Source organism: Alligator mississippiensis, chromosome 4 (genome assembly GCF_030867095.1).
Source record: "Alligator mississippiensis isolate rAllMis1 chromosome 4, rAllMis1, whole genome shotgun sequence".
Lineage (NCBI taxonomy): Eukaryota > Metazoa > Chordata > Crocodylia > Alligatoridae > Alligator > Alligator mississippiensis.
In genome coordinates, this window is record NC_081827.1 from 185,681,800 (window position 1) to 185,699,122 (window position 17,323).

General features: G+C 40.3%; 1 protein-coding gene and 1 long non-coding RNA gene across 6 annotated transcripts in view; one reads left to right on the forward strand and one right to left on the reverse strand.

The window, feature by feature from the left end:
- The window catches only part of LOC106738522 (uncharacterized), a 137,720-nt gene extending 124,476 nt beyond the window's left edge, over positions 1 to 13,244 (forward strand). Inside the window, exons 10-11 of the long non-coding RNA XR_009462057.1 lie at positions 10,957 to 11,014; positions 12,195 to 13,244. This is a non-coding gene — a long non-coding RNA (uncharacterized LOC106738522). The remainder of the gene's footprint in view (positions 1 to 10,956; positions 11,015 to 12,194) is intronic.
- Positions 1 to 17,323, reverse strand: part of IQCA1 (IQ motif containing with AAA domain 1) — a 192,448-nt gene that overhangs the window by 150,448 nt on the left and 24,677 nt on the right. For all 5 annotated transcript variants that reach the window (XM_014594399.3, XM_059727177.1, XM_019492023.2 and 2 more), the window contains exons 3-5: positions 11,469 to 11,588; positions 9,806 to 9,997; positions 7,273 to 7,344 (exon numbers count right to left, since the gene is read on the reverse strand). In XM_014594399.3, coding sequence (XP_014449885.1) covers positions 7,273 to 7,344; positions 9,806 to 9,997; positions 11,469 to 11,588 — 384 coding nt within the window. The remainder of the gene's footprint in view (positions 1 to 7,272; positions 7,345 to 9,805; positions 9,998 to 11,468; positions 11,589 to 17,323) is intronic.

Sequence of the window (17,323 nt, forward strand, 5' to 3'; positions counted from 1 at the left end):
CCATATTTACTTGACTACAAGATGACAATGAATATAGGATGACCTCACAATAATTAGATTATATGTATGGAAAATTTGGAAATTTGTTATAATCTTCCAAAATTTGAATTTGTCTCCCTTTCACTGCTGCAGGAAGGAAAATAAATCTGGGGGTCAGGTGGCCCCTCACTCTCTGCTCCCTTAACTTCTTCTCCCTGCAGACTCTTCCTCTGCCCTGACTGTCAGACCCTGCTCTACATTGAAGTGATGGGCAAATTTGAAAACACTGACTTTGAAATAAACATGTCTGTAATAATTTACATATAGGCAAATTACTATGGGTATCCATAGACTTCTTTTTTTTTTTTTTAATTGCTGCAAGTTTTAGCACAGGTTTTTGGGGTTTTTTTTGGGGGGTGGGGGGTTGACTTAAGGCCAAATTAGTTCTGAATTCCAAATCAACTGAGTCAAGCTCATTTCTTCATGTCTGTTCAGCTCTACCACCAGGAAAGTCTCCTCCCAGATCCATCAGCCTGGAACTTTGGATACTTCCCAAACCAGAGTCAACAGCATTTCAAGCCATGGTTACCCCATAGCTCAGCACTGCTCAATGCAAACGTGTACTCCAGACACCCTCCACAAAGTATCCATGTGTTAATTAGTAGGGGTGTGTGAAGCGGGCAGTATTTGATTTGGATTTGGCCAGATTCGGGAGACAGTGATTTGATTCGCTGATTCAGATCACTGTCCCAATTCGATTCAGCCGAATCTGAATCTGAAGATTCAATTCTGATTCGGTGAATCAGCAATTCAGCCATAGACACAGCTTTATATGTTTTTTCTACATACGTTGAGGTACCAGGCACGGCTCATGAATGCTGAGATGATGGGGCAGATGGAGTGTCCCATGGGGTGGATGTAGAAGTGGACCAGAAGTACTCGGCGGTGGACCCAGAAGTGGACTGATTGGCCAAGGGGGGGACCCTGGGTGTCCCCCCAGGCCCAGGAGGCACCAGTCACCAAGCTGGGGGGCGGAGGGGTGCCCTGCATGCTCCTCAGCAGAACTGGAAGTGGACCGGAAGTACTTCTAGTCCACTTCCGGGTCTGCTGCTGAGTGCATGGGGGCCTAGGACTCTCCATCTGCCCCACCATTTCAGCATTCATGAGCCGCACCTGGTACCTTGAGGTACGTGGAAAAACATATAAAGCTGTGTCTGTGGCTGAAACGTCAAATCTCTCCAAATTGATTCAGAGGCTTCTGATTCAATTCAGAGAGATGAATGGGTCTCCTGATTCAATTCGGATTCAGAGATTTGGCTGCCGAATCTCCTCTGAATCAAATCAGCGACTGAAGCTTTGCACAGCCCTACAAATTAGCCACCAATCATGACTGGAACTGGGTGTTCTTGTCATGAGTCCTGGGATTCTCTAAACATTTATATGCAGATGAGGCATGGGGCAACTTGGTCCAGCTTCACCTCATGGAGGGGGCAGGACCACACTAATCATATGTGACAGGCTGAGTGAGGGGGCAACAGAGGGATTCTGGGTGAAGGGTCTGGGGCCCCATTTGGTGATATCTGCCAGACATCTAAGGCTGGTGAAAAAACAGGAATCACTGGATATGGGGAAGAAAGGCACAGCTCAGGTGTGGGAGTGAAGGAAGTTGAAATGTATTCAATGTAGTGGCTCATCATGGCTTGAAAAAGAGTTAATGCTGAGAAGACTGAATACAATGGGCACTACCATATATCTTATTCAGGTGGGCTATCCTGGACTTATCTTTTTGGTGGGTTCCTACCAGCATCTCAGTCTTTTGCTAAAATCAAGCATATTTAGTACCAAGAGGAGGGTTTCAGGGCTAGCTCACTCTGGCCCTCCCAGTGCTGGCCTGCTATTGCAGTACCTCCAGGCCTGGTGCCAGTCACCCCCTGGGAGAAGCAACCACCTTTTTTTTTTTTTAAGGGCCATGCAGCATCTTGGCTTTTTGGCTAAGATCAAGCATTTTTGGCACCAAGGAGAGGGTGTCAGGGCTGCCTCTGGCCCTCCTGGAGCCAGCCTGGTATTGCAGTACCTCCAAGCCCAGTGCCAATTCCCTGTGGAGGGAACATCTGCATATTTTAAGGGCCAAAAAAAAAATTCCTATTAGTATGTTTGCCCAATATATGCCACACGAGCATCACATATATTCAGTGTTCCATGCTTCAAAATGGTGGTGTGGGCACTTTAACTAAAGCTTGTTTAACTAAAGCCCCCGTTGCCATTTTGAAATGCAAGGATGCTAAATACACAACATGGAGGCTGCTGAAGCATGCTAATTAGCACACTCCAGCAGACTTGCAGCAGACTCTATTAATCGAGTCTGCTCCAATGGGTGCTAATTAGCACACTTTGAAACAGAGCTCTGTCACATGTATAGGTGCCCATCATGCTCAGTGTTGGCTGCATTTAATCAATTTCATACCTGATTTACATTACTAAGCACGTGCTGCTTCTGGCAGCAGTTTAATGACAGTGGATTTAATTAGGTTTCCCTGTACGCAAATATAAAACAAGGAGTTTTTATCCCCATGCTGATTGGGGGGGGTGGGGGGGGGGGAACCTAAATATGGTAATACAAAAGGTTCTTTATTCTGCCTTTGGGAACATCATGTACATGATAAAAGCATTTAATCCTTATGTTTAATACAAACAAACTTTTGGGTACCTCTCAGCTCTTCTCTTTGCCCTTTTTTAGGAGATTGGAATTATTTCATGTTCTACTTATTTATAGAGTTTGCAGTTTGTTATATCCAATGTAATTATATATTTAGCTCTAGCCTCCAATGTTTACACAGAAGACTATTCTGGGAAATACTGATTTTTTTTGAATGGTTGAAATGTAATGTATTTTAAGAATTTAAACCATACAGAAATGTTTGGCAAATCCAGACTGTTTCCTCCAATATAAATATAATCATTACTCAAAACAACATGCCTAAATTAGGGTAGGTTTAGAAGAGGTGAATAGGAGAGAAAAGTTATTTATTTAAAACCACCTAATATCCTTTAACTTGAAGACCATAGAGAAGAAGGAATAACCATCCAAAAAACAATATGGAAAAGTTTTATGTTAACACACATTGTACCAGAGACTCCCTTTGGATAGGAGTATAAATCCTGCACAGTGTCAAAGCTACATAACAGTGTACACTAGCTGATATGCCTTTGAGACCAGGCTGGTATTAATGTATCCACACATCCAGCAAATTGTGGGCCCAATCCCATAAATTCCTTAAATATGTAAAGCACTTAACTTTAATGGGACTGACTGCCTCTGTGTTTCAAGTTAAACATGTATTAGTTTTGTCAGATTCGGGACAAAGTGCTTAGTGCCTTGTGGGACTGAGCCCTCAATCCCTTGTAATGTAGAGTGAAATGGACACACCAACACTAGATGCAAACAATCCCTGCTGCCTATTCTACACTTATAGTCTGCACCAACCAGTTATTGTTGCCCAAGGCAATCCAAATTTACAATATCACAGTTAGTCTCCAGGGCATACAATATTTCCTATCCTCTTTCTCTGATTTTTTCAGACTTTCCCACAGGCTGTACATATGCAGAAGCAGCCAGTTTGCAAATAACCTCTATTGAAAATCTGTTCTAACATGTTTCTTTAAATTAATCTGCATTTTGAGCCTATGAAGTGCAGCTGGAGAACAAGTCTGTACTTCTAAAAGGATTAATCCAGCCAGGTTTTGAGAATCATCAAAGATGTGCTGACTATCCTCAACTCCCACTGACTTCAGGAGGCCTTTAGTTCCTCAGAGGATTTGGCTATGTTATGAAAGCAGCTCCCCCAGATTTCAGTGAAAACAGGACCTCTGTCAGCAAGTGAATCAAGCAAGGAAATTGAGTAAGGCCAGGTTAATGGTTGATTTGTATCACTGGGACAACACAAAACCAACTACAGAACACTGATGAATTTGGTCCCTAATGACTAAAACCTTAACAGCTGTCTGTTTCTGATAGGTAAAAAACCAGACACTGGGTGCATCTACATGTGCAATTAGCAAATAGGAATAAACTCCAGCACAGTTCACATTGGAGTTTATTGCTCCCAGGTGCAGTGTTTAAATGTGTGCCAGGGGCAGCAGCATGTTGAGATGGGGTAGAGCAGTCCCAGTTGGCAGGGAGACCTGGGGAGGGTGGGGGGCGGAGTCATAAATCTGAAACATGGCACACTTTGGCTGATCTATACCTTTAAAATACTGAGAGTAGGAGAAAAAGTTAGGTTTCCTCTGGATACAGTATGCACTTTCAAGATAATCAAATGTAGTGGACTTCCCTCTCATCCAAGTCATAGTTAAAAGAGAAAATAAACACTGGAATGTTGGTTGCAGCCTTAACTATAAAGCTGCTAGTACAAAGCTCCATGGCAAAAGTATGAGGAAGAGCAGGAAGCAGGTCAGGATACAGTTATGAAGATATATGTGTTCCTGGTGAGGCTGCTGCTTTTTTGAAATTAAGCACATTTTGTGAAACATGATTTATTTGAGATTTAGAAAAACAAGTGCTGAGGGAATCATGCTGTTCTTGCAATTAAATTCTAATAAATAATAATAACAACAAGACTTTGCTCTAGAGCCAAGAAAAATCTCTGGTAAATGGGCTACTTTGACACTGGACAAAATAAATAGAATCCAAACCCAGAAAACATAGAATTGTCCCTGTTTTAAGCAGGCAACAAATATAATGGCCTTTCATGAAGCACTCTGAATTCAAAGGCAGACAGGATGGTTCTTGAATCATCTTTGTTTCTTGTATCATCACATTTTTGTTAGATTAATATAACTGAATGCTACAAAATTGTTGTTAAGAATTTCAATGTCAATTTTAAAGAATCAGCTAAATGATAATAATTTACACATAATTTAAAAACAGTAGTCACAAGAGAATTTATATTTATTGCGATAGAAGTTGGGACTCCTTTGGAGAGGGTTTAAATTAGTGGATGGCCAGGTCTCTAATTTATCTAAGTCTGAAAGAAATAGAAAAGCAAATTCAACATATTTACACATGAAGTTGTGGACTCATTTGTTAGAGGCCTGACATGGTCATACATCAAAGGGGCTTGACCCCTGGAGCTCACTGCCTATCTATCAAAATGGACTGATGCTTGTTTGCCACTCATTTCCCTTGGAGGCCACAGAAGGGAATGTGGCATGAAAAATACAGGAAAAATGCAAATCAGGACTATGAAAACTTTGGAAAAAAAGGCAAATTTTTATTTGGTAGATCTGTTTCCCCCATATCCTTTGATTAGATATTTGATAAAGAGTAAAGGCTATAAGTGCAGAGTTGCATTTATCAATTTCTAAACGAAGGTCAGGATTCAAATAGACTCGATGCCATGTTAAATTTTTATCCATTCATGGGGATGAGAGGGATTATGTTTCCCGAAGTATATAGTACCTGGCTGTCTTCATATCCATTATTCGTCTCACTCTTGATACTAGCCCCATGAAAAAAAATGCAGCTATATACCAAATCATAACTTACTATCTCCTACAGCGTTCTACAGTGGTCTCAACGTCTTTTAGGTAAACATTATGGAATTTGACAAAAAATGATCCCTTAAATTTCCCAAATTATATTTTCCAAAACTTTTATGTTCAGTAAATCCCAGCATTCTAGAAGTTTGAGTCTGCTCCTGTTGAAGTTTCTGGGAGTTTGCTCACAGACTTCAGTGAGAAAATCAGAGAGAATCAAAATAAGCACCCACTCCTCATCTGACCACAAAGGACCACAACATTCATAGAAGCTACAGGAGAAATGAAAGACTCTATAACAAGATTTTATTTAAGACGGGAAGACTTTATTTAATGGGAAGATTTTCCCACGCAACTTGATATAACGTTAGGTAATTTTAATTTATTTCTGTGGAAAGAATCAGAAGATTCTTAAGTAATGCTCCTTTTCTGTAAATATATACTCTTAGGGATAGAACTGGTTTTCATAAGTGTGATCTTGCTAAGAATAATTTCACTGTTTGGTAAGAAAACCGTACAACCTATGTTCGGAGGAAGTAGAGAGTTTAATTATAAATGTTAATTCTGATTTTCTTTAATTATATTTTAATAGCTGTAGAATATAAAACATCATGCCCAGCAGACTAAAGCTAACAAAATAGAGTGAATATTATTGTTGTCAGTAAATATTATTGTAAGGCAATATTGTAAAAGGGCTTTGTTTGAAATTTAGTTCTAACTGGGTGCATCTACATATGAAATTAGTGCGCCTGAATAAACTCCCCACACTGTAGCACCCTGTAGCCCCAGCCAGCCTTGTTACAGTCTACACATGCATTTGAGTGCAAGTAAATACTTCACCATTGGATAGTAGTTGTACCAGGCAGTATGATCCTATGGCGTAGTTAATTAGTTTACTGTGCCCTAATAGGGGTGCACATCTAGATTGTGACTCTTTACTGTAGAGCTAATTAGTTAACTCCACAGTAAAGTGCACATGTAGATGCACCCACAATGTATTGTAGCAGTAGTTAAAAGAAGCTTGTGGGTCTGGTACCTGTGCAGTATCACGTGAAATAAAAACCAAAGAGTAATGGTGGAGCACAGATAATAGATTTGAAGGAAGGGAATGTCAGTTGTTAAGCAAAAGTCTATTCACATTTCCAGCTGACTGCTGGTAGAAGCTCCATATCCTAGGAACAAGGAAGCCAGGGGAAAGCAACACTTCTCAACCCACGCAAGTAAGACATGATGTTGGAATAAGAAGTTGATTTTCCAGGGCCCTTCTTTCCCCCCTATAGGTCACATGGATTTACATCTCCATATGTTTTGGCAGCTTCTTTTATTACTTCCCCAATCATATACCTGCAATGAGAATAGGTCTGTACAAGGGCATGATACAAAGATCTGACAGCTTCAGCTCTGCTTCAAAATTATGGCAGCTTGAGTACTCAGACATTTTATGCTGGACTGATCTAGCATCATTTCGTTCCTTTGCTATATCTGCCTTAAATTCCCCTAAGCCTGGGGCAAATGTTATTCTGGCTGAATCCACACTAGTGTAGACACGGGATCTATGTATAACACAGAAGTTTTCAGTACAAGATTAATGGTGTGGTAAAGGAACAATCCATCATTTTAGTTCTTTAATCACAGAGACCCTTTTAAAATAGGTGGATTTCTTTATGAATTAATTTATTGTTTTCTCCTGTTAAATTATAAAACTCTAAAAGGCAAAATCTGAAAAATATTTTATATACTTTAGGCAGCACAACTTACCATTCCCAGAAATATCATTTCCTCTTCTCTAATTTTCTCAGTTCTCTTCATCTGGATATAACCACGCCAAACCTGAATTGTAAACACAACTCTAATGAGATAAATGGACCTTGTTACAGTTTCCTTACTGCAGCAGGCACAGGAAAAAACAAATAAAGGAAGGAAAAACAGAATATACAATTGAAGCAATTACTCTTTAACAGGTTGCCATCTGCTGTATTTTTTAAAGAGGCAAGGATTTCTTAGGGTGATATCGTTTATCAGAATAGAGCTAAACAATTAAACAAATTCTGTAAGTCTGGTATTCTGTTCTCACCCTCAATACCTTACAAAGATTTTATCATAAAACAGTCATAGTTGAAAACATATTTATATCTGAGGTCCAATGCTCTCACTGAATTAGTGATTGGGCAAATATATATGCAGTCTAGACTAAAATACTGTAAGATGGATACATCACTGTATGGATCTTTAATCATCAATGGTTCAATGTCTAAAGGCTCTCAGGGGTCTGTCCTGGGTTCAATATCTTAATTAATGATTTGGAGGATAGGACTGAGCAGATGACACCAAGCTCGGTGGAGCTGATATTCTGAAGTGTAGGATTGGTATTCAGGACCTTGCTTAACTGGAAATTGATAAACTGGATTAGGATCTTGATAAACTGGAAAAATGGTCTGAATGAATTGACTTAGAACAGAGCAATTACATATGTATATACAGACTGGGCACATCTACCTGAGACACTACATGCACAGTAGACTAATTCTGTGCATTAGTGCCTCATGGCAAAAGTCGTGCTAATGTGCAGTAGAATTAATCTACTGTGCATTAGCATCACTAAAAGACCATGCACTGGTACTACTGTGCAGTAATGCCATTTATTACAGGTGCTAAACTTAACGTGCAGTAACAACGGTGCATTAATGTATGTGTAGACATGCCCACCAGGGAATAATTGGTTAGACTGCAGTACTGCAGAAAATGACTTGGGTGTTATAATGAACTAGAAGCTGACCAGTATGCTCTTGTTCAAAATCAGGCCAAGAGCATACTGCACTGCATTAAGAGGGAGATCACTTGCAAATCAAGGGAAGTGATTCTTCTGTTCTATTCAGCACTACTCACGTAGTGTACTGTGTATCTGGAACCCAGTTTTGGGCACTCCCTTTCCTGTAGGATGAAGACAAATTAGAAAGAGTCTAGCAGAAAACAAAGCAATGACTAGAAGTCTAGGAGACATGATTTAAAAGAAAAAGGTTAGAAGAACTGGGATTATTTATTCTGAAGAAGAGGAGATGGGGAGTAGAGTGGGGTTTGATAACAGTTTTGAAATACCTGAAGGGTGGTTATAAATAGGATGGAGATAGGACTAGAAGCAATGGTCATCAATTTCTGCTAGGGAAATTGTGGTTTGATATTAGGAAAAATGTTCTAGCTACAAAGGTGTTGAAGCATCGGAACAGATTTCCTAAAGAGGTTATGGAATCTATCCTTGAAAGTTTATAAAAGCAGATTAGACAAACACTTGTCTGGAAAGGTTTCGATGGGGGGCCTGGGAATGGGGTTGGACTAGACGGCTTCTTGAGGCCCCTTCCAACCCTATTTTTCTATGATTCTGTATTTGAGTGCCTGCATAAAGCTACTCATACATAAGGGTATGAAGATTAGATGTGCCCTCTACTCATTGGCTATATTTTCTCAGTGGTTTTTTTCCCCTTCCTGCTGCTTCTTTAGAGAAGGGCTCTTTGTCCACAGAAAACAGTATCTTTTACTCAAAAAATACACAACTCACCTGAGATGCACTGAGATCTGAAGGTGGAGGTCAGAGAGGAAAATGTGTGGGCCACAGAAATCAGATGTAAAAGACTGATTAGGTTCTCTAATCCATCCTCTCACTAAAACAGGATTGTTTCATTCAATTAGATTTTAGTGCATAGTCCAGTCTCAATTGAGATGTCCTCAGTGGGCATGTTCAGATGAGCATGCAAATGTGGTTTGCAATACCTCAAAGCAGTTTGAGGTGCCACACACCACATGTGGTGCACATGAGCCCTTTTGCCATGCTGCTAATTTGTAGTGAGGTGCCAAAATTTGGCACCGGGAGATCCTGGTGTAAAAAGAAACCACTGCTGAAAAAAGCAGTCCAGTGTATGCAGCAGTAGCATGTGTCACCAGACATGGAGCCTGGCTAGCCAGAGCCATGCTTTGGCTGCTGGCCAGACTCTGAGCAGCCAGACTGGCACTGCTGCTTCCCTGGGAGGCCCTGAGGACCCCAGGAAAGGCTGCTAAGGCCAGCACAGGTGCTACCCCAGCCTTCCCTACACCACCTGGGTCAATTTGCTGTGCACCAAAGTGTGTGTGCAAGGGTGTGCCCTGGAACAAAACAGCAGTGGCACAAATATGTACTGGACTCAGGCGACAATTCAGAATTCTATGCACTTTGAGCTTTACTGTTCACAAGAATACAAATAAGCATAACACATTGTATTCATTCTGCCAACATTGTTGTTCTTACAGATGCACATTTCACCTTTTGAATACAAACTGCAGAAGCATCCAGATTTGGACTTTTCCCACTATGGAGTCTAGCTTGTCTTTCTCTCTTTTCTTCCAGGTAGATTTGTTTCATGAATTCAGCCCTTAGGCGACCTTGCCGAGCCCGCTCAGAGATCTGGATGATTCTAATGGCTTCTTCAAAAGTCATGACCTTTATATGTTTCTTCTATAACACAATCAACAATAAATAGATAAATTAATGTGTTGTTAGGATGTGCAGTTCCTAAGAATTCTTTTCTAAAATCATTTGAAAACTTAGATGTTACATTTATTCACTGAGTGCTCCAGTGAACTGAACAGATAAAGTTATTTTAGTGGAAGCCCTCTGAGATAAAAGTAGCCCCACTGCAAACAAGGTAAAAGTTGTATGTCAATACCATCTCATGTTAGCAAAAGGTCCCTGGATGTGCCACCAGGGCATACAATTCAATTTCTGGAAAGGCAGAAATTTTTCCTCTCCTGTTTTTGAAACATGCTGCTGGATATAGTACCACACTTGATACATCTGTAAATAGTTGTTATGCTAAGCAGGCTGTGGTAAACTTTTAAATTTGGCTGTCATAGAAGGACAAATACAAGAATATATAAATGGCATGCTTAGCAGTCCCTTGCTGAACTATTTAATTTTTAGCATATGCTCTGTAAGTTAGATTCTTTGCAATAGTTTTCTGTCATATAGAGTTTTAGAAGTCTTGTAGATGACAAGAAGCCTTGTTGATGGCAATATGAATACATATGCAAGAAGCAAGGGTTTTTTGGTGCTATCTTTTACTGGACCATCTATAGAGTTAGGAGAGATTTTAGGCAATCTTTTGGGTACGAGATTCCCTTCTTCAGGTCTGAAGAAGTACAGGACATGTAAACTGTTCATTTGGGGCTCCCCATCTGGCAGACTCAACTTTAATTGGGCATTCTTTTGTCATGGAGACGTGCATGCCCAGTCATGCATTTCAGGTTAACAGGGAGAGAAATCTTATATGGAATACTGCACATATATAATACTTTATTTTCAAAGGTGCTTAATGTTATCAGATTTTAAAAAATGATTTTAACGTGCACTCAAATGCATATCTCCTTTCTAAAGCCTACCTCCATGCTAAATTTCAATTTTCTTACTCCTTCTAGCAACAACTGTGAAGAAAATGTCACAACATTTTTTGGCATGAGGCACTGAAAGCAAAAGGTAATACCTATGCAACCTAAACTAAGAATGATCTCTGTTCCTATTACATTTCAGCAAAATACCTAATTGCATGCCTGATTTTAATCACACAAGTAATTCCACTGTAGTAAAGTCAGTCATACACATGGGTAATGTACTGAACTGGGCCCATCGTTCTATCCCTCCTGTTACTTGCACAGAATAAAATGGAGTGAGATTATTTTAAGGTTACCATTTTAATCTTACTCATACTGACAACATGATTTCTTGAAATAGGCAGAAATAAATTTATAGTATGTTTTTTCCATTGTGGTCCATCTATAAATAATTAAATATACAGTATACTATATAAAATTATTTTCACTTCAATGTCTTTCAGGTTGGTTATAGAGAAAATGAAGTTCATTCATTCTTATAGGTACAAAAATGTTCAGTTTCAAATGACTAGATAATTACCAAATGTTTGAGTACTAACCGGTTCAATGTCTTGCAATCCAGCATTAACTAAAATCTGAGCAAGGATTTTCTCCCTCTCCTTCAGGACCTTGAGTTTTTCCTTAATAAAGTACCTTGGGATAGGGATTTCTATATGCTCCTAGGAAAGAGAAACATTCATGGGACACTTTTACAGCCATGTCTACAACCACGTAATAGCTTTTGGTTTCAGACTGATTAATTTGACCTCAAAATCCTTGAATTTAGGGAAGCTGTGTGACTTGACCTGTGTAACAGCTGCTGTGCCATTACTCTGCAATTACTTAGAGTTTAAATCAACAAGAACAACAAAAAATCAATTCATTTTCTGAACCATGAAAATCCAGAAGTTGTTTCTGTTTTCATTCATTTTCCCCAGCCATCCTTTTAAATTGTGCAATTATTTTTGAGCAACTATTTTGAACATTTTGGGGGACAGGGAATCTGCTAGACATTTAAAAATGTAGAGAGAGTGACTTCCATTGAATTTAATAAACATGTTAGTACAATCCTCCACTTCTATTTAATCAGCATCCTGGAAAACAAATCAGTTGTTTTTTTAAATGTTCACAAAGAATTAAATACAGCTAATTCGATTAATCTTTTCTCTTCACTGTGATACCTTATGACCTCTCAAAGTTGAAAACGATTGAATATTCCTGTCTTTATTCATCTACATCCTAAAAAGTATAACTGGCTCACATTTCCACTGATTATCTTTCTGCAGCATTATACACTGACTCTGGAAGATGAAAGAAGCCATTCTCCTTGGCTATGATCTGCACCATCATGAAAACATGGCAAGAAATGTGTGTACAGGCATTCAAGTGCCCTTTTGTCTGGAGTGCTTCAAAGCGTTGCAAGAGCCCACACAGTTGATGCTCCTCATCCATGAGGCTGGTGTGCAGAGATCCCAGCATGCTTTGCAGGGGCCCTTGTCTCTGGAGGTTCCTGAGGACAGCCAAGTCCAGGGAAAAGAACTGATTAGCTGGCCACCCATGGAACCATACCCACCAAGGACTTCTTGCTCAGCCCTCGGTACTGGGCTGCCAAAGCCACAGGACAGAGACTGGCAACAGGGAAGGGCTCTAACACTGGCTCCACTTCAGGAGGTGGGCTTCATGGATTCCTCTTGGTCTCCGCTATGGTCTTTATGAATTACAGCAGACAATCTCAACACTAAGCACACACAGGTTATGTTACAGTCCTGCAAGGCTCCAATGTTGCCTCTGCTTTGGAAGAAGTGCCGAAGAGTCTCCCCTTCACTCTGGCCATCACATTTGCCATGTGTAAAAGGAAGGACCTGGACATAAACTCAATCCCCCATGGGTGCTTGGTTGGTTTCTGTAGTGTCTTGTCGGTTTCTGTACTGTACCAACTACCACGTTTGCCTTACAGAAAGTTTCCCTGGTTCAAGACCCATAAAAGACAACCTCCTGCTTGCTGCCTTCCCTGCAGCCTGGCTTGTAAATAATGCCAGAGATGATGATTCAGCAGAAATCAGTGTTTTTGGCAGGGCAGAAGGGTCTCAGTGGCAGATTCCTGCTCCATTTGTTGGGCATGAAGGACTTTCTCTTGTCCACAAAGAGAAACAAGGTGAACAATGCACAGCAGGGGAAACATGGCTGTTTGTGGGCCAGGCTTCACTTCCTTGGGGTAGCAGAGTCTGACGTGAATCACAAAGTCTCTGGAGCCATGGCAGGGATACAGAGCACAACCTCCTGGGATAACAGAGGACCAAGGTACATCCAGTGATGCTCCACATAACTGGACTGGTGTTACATGTAGTGCTGGAAATCCTTGTGCTGCTGAGAAGTTGCTGTTGTAAAGAGGTTCTTTGTGGAACCACTTTGCTTTTTCCACAAAAAAACCACTTGAACAGCTTTGCTTTTTGCTGAACTAAAAGGGTGTATTTCTTACTAGAAATGTAACACCTATCCATGGCCTTAGTCAGATGCAGAGGAAACGAAGCTCAAAAGATCTTTGAATTAATGGAAACAAAGGCACTACAGAATGGCTTAAACCATGTTAGGGACATGCTTAGGATAGATACAGCTCTTTAAGGGTACACTGTTAGCAGCAGTCTTTCATGGCAAGCATAATGCTAAAAAAAAGTTAAACATGTCTTTCTTGAACTCCTACTAGACCTGGATGAAAATGGTTCCACTACCAAAGATTTTACTGAAGGAATAGCTAAAGTATTTAAAGCAATCAGATTGTTGCTTTTGTTTCTATAGAAGCTTCATTGTCACTTTAAGGAGAGGCAGCCATAGGGAACACAAGCAGGAGGTGAAAAAGCACTGAATCTGACAAAAAGAATACCACTGCCTAGCTCAAAATAACAGGGAAATACTCAGGGGTGGATCCAGAGATGGTATAGTAGCCTTTCAGTTGATGATGACAAAGGAGCAGCAGCCAGGGATTTCTTAAGTCCCCAAATCAGCTAAGTACTCCCCTGATCCTTTTGCCACTGCTTCTGCTGTCTCTAGCTGAGACTGTCTCCTAGCCCAGCTGGAGTAGGCTCTGGAGCTCCCCCCAGCCTCCAGGTCAGCTGGGGACAATTGCAGCGGAGGGCAGGGGACGTGAGAAATTGCAGGGAAGAAGTGCACGGAGGGTAAGGAAGTGGGAGGGAAGACTGTTATCTGATTTAAGAGACTTTAAAAAAAGACCTCAGCTGCTGCTCCTGCGGTGGGTTCTGCCCACCCTGGGGGTGGGGTTGGGGGAGCTGGGAGTGGGAGGCTGCACTACCCCTGTAGGACTGATGCAGTTCCTGCATTCCATTTTACAAAATCCTGGACTTACTGCTGGATATACTGTACGATTCTGTACCTCATGAACTCTAGCAAAAGAACATATATGAAGGCTTAGTCACCATTGAAAGCTGTTTCTGTAAAATAACAGCCTGTTGAATGTGAGCAGTAATCACATTGATTGCATTTCTGGGAACTTGTGCTTCCCCACTGTGGCAGTGGGGATCCACATAAGGGAAAGCTATAAGGTGGGCTTATGTCATGGCACAAAGTTTATCTGTTACATCATTGCCTATACAGAGGCCCAGTCTGGGATGTTTTCTGACTGTTACTGCTCTCTGCTCCTTCCAACATCTTAATTTTTGACTGGCATTCAACCTGCTGTTTCAAGCTGTCCTCTTGGTTATCTACAGATGTTCTTACATGAGTGTCTCATTCGTGCTTTTTTTTCCACAGAAGGGAAATGTATGCTCTATTGTTTTCAAGTCCATGAGTTGACTTCTGTCCTGAGGGCCCTAGAATTGGGAGATGAGCCTTTCCATACAACAGGTTCAGAAGACAATTTCTGCTTCAGCAAAATTTTTGGTTGTTAAAACATGAAATGAGATGTACACACTATATTATGTTGTGATTGATGAGCTACCACTGAGAATGATCAAGAAATCAATCATTTCACATATTTCAAGGATGTAAGACACCTTCTAGTAAATTATAAAACACTGGAAAATTTCTGCACAGTTTAAGGAGGAATTAAGAGCATTAAGTAGAAAAGAGTAAATTCTTCATTCTGAACCACTTTGTAAAACACAACATTATGAAACATCAGGCTTGTGATAATTGCCTACAAACACCAAGTCATAGATGCAGCCTTTTAACCATTCCTTACTTCACAGAGAAGTTGTTAATATAAATGCATTTAAACGTACCCATACAAGTTCCACAGACAGGCAGAGCACATGTTTGAAGGTAAATTATAAAAGGTGATGCACAGGAATGGAAGAAATATAATGCTTGAATTCTGAGTGGCAAAGAAACAATAACACCAGCTTCTTTTTGGCATCATACATACAACAGAAGATGCCCACGATTTTGAAACTCTTTACTGACCACTATCGCTATTGGTATATTGGGTTTCAAGCCCTTCACCACTAATGAAAATAAGGGCTACTGCATGAAGTTACCTCTGGACAGGTCACTTAAGGAACTGGAGTCATGAGCAATTACCACAACCTTTCTACAGAAACCAATGTTGCTACAGATGATATAATAGAAGTTATGTTCCATTCACTGATGAGAACAGATTTAAAAAAAATACCTTGGGAGTCTCAGTGGTACCTTTTACTTGTCAGCTATGCCTTAGCGATAACGTCTGGAACAGAGTCAAGAATTTATGCTGATTTTTTTTTTTTAACACTGAATGTTAAATATGTTATAGTTCAGATTTTCAAACTCTTCTCCCTAAGTGGGCTTAGAAGTCATGAAAATACATTAATATTTTTAAATATGGTAATTTCAATCATGTAGTGATGTGGTTTGAATTATCAGCTGCAGTGATGTCATCACATTCTTTAATATTCTGTCTGATGGCTAAAATAGTTGTCATATAATTAAAGTAGCGCATAAAGATTAGATTGAAATATACACATTACATAATTTGCAAGACAAAACAAATACATAGTTTAAAGCTGCAATGTTTTTAAATCTAAAAATGAATGCTATAATAAGTTAAAAAGATACCTCTAGGCAATTTATTTTACATTAAAGCTAAGATCTAGAAATTAGTAATCATTTGAGCTACAAATCTATTTTTCTTTTAGAAAAGCTATTATCTACAGTACCCAACTTTGACAATAGGTGGAGCTGTCTGAGAGAAAAGGAATTATCAAATGAATGGCCTTTATTTCTTATCAGTTTTTATACCTGCACATGCAAAGTTCTATGTTACAACCATATTCATCTGGGTTGAAGGTTAGTCAGGTGTTTTTCAGAGAGCTTCTTTTAAAGTTTTTATATGGATTATTGTAACAAAGCATAAGGCAAATCTTTTCCCTAGAAAATAAATGGGCCCCTAGTCTAGCCCCTAATTGCTTTGCATTTAAAGATATGGCCCAGATTTCATATATGGCAATTTGGAAAATTAACTACTGGATCACAACCAATTTCATTTTTCCTTTCTGAAGGTGCATTCAGATAAGCGCAGCCATGCGGTATGTGGTGCCGCAAACACATTTGGAGTGCCACATATCCCACAGTCAGGTATTCTCCACACTGCAAGGATGTGCTGCCCATGTGTGCGCTGCTCCGTTTTTTTTCCCGTGTATTTTTTTGATGTAGGATATCCAGGGGTCAAAAAAACCCACGGAAAAAGAACCCAGAGCAGCGCGTGCGTGGGCAGTGTGCACTGCTGAAAAGTGAAGCCAGGTCGCCTAGAGCCATGCTGCGGCTGCCAGCCAGGCTCCACCCGGCAGGATCACCACTGCTGCAGCCCTGGGAGGCCCCCAGGATCTCAGATGCTGCTCCCAGCTACCCTTATCACTGCCAGGGTAACTTGCTGTGCGCTGAAGTGTGAATGGCACAGGTGTTCCCTAGGGTCAAATAGCTGTGGTGCAAGGTATGCTGTTGCTACTTGTTCCCAGGGAACCAAATGTCTGTGCTCATCTGGACACGGCCTTAAAAAATGCAAGTGCTCAAACTAATTTACCTCAGGCAAGAGGCAAACTAAAGTGAAATATCAAACTGGCTGTCATTTGATCATAAGTGGCTCAGCTTCTCCAGTTTGATCCTACAGTAAAATATGGATGAATTTGTGATGCTATTACTCTCACTGGAGGATACTGTGGTATTTTGATTTCACATTAGCCCAGAACGAACAAGTTAAATAAGGAAGGGGAGCACCATCCTCAGTGTTATTACAGATGCATAGAAACAGAGGATATTGATCAAGCAGCCTTTTAGAAGCCTGCTGCAGTGCAAAAAGTCCCTGCTAGAACACATATATTCTGCATATTTTTGAAGTACCATAAGTACCTATCATGCAATAAACTAGTTGCCATATAACAAGCCATGTCCTCTACTAAGGTCTGCTGGGGTAGCTTGATTCAAGTAG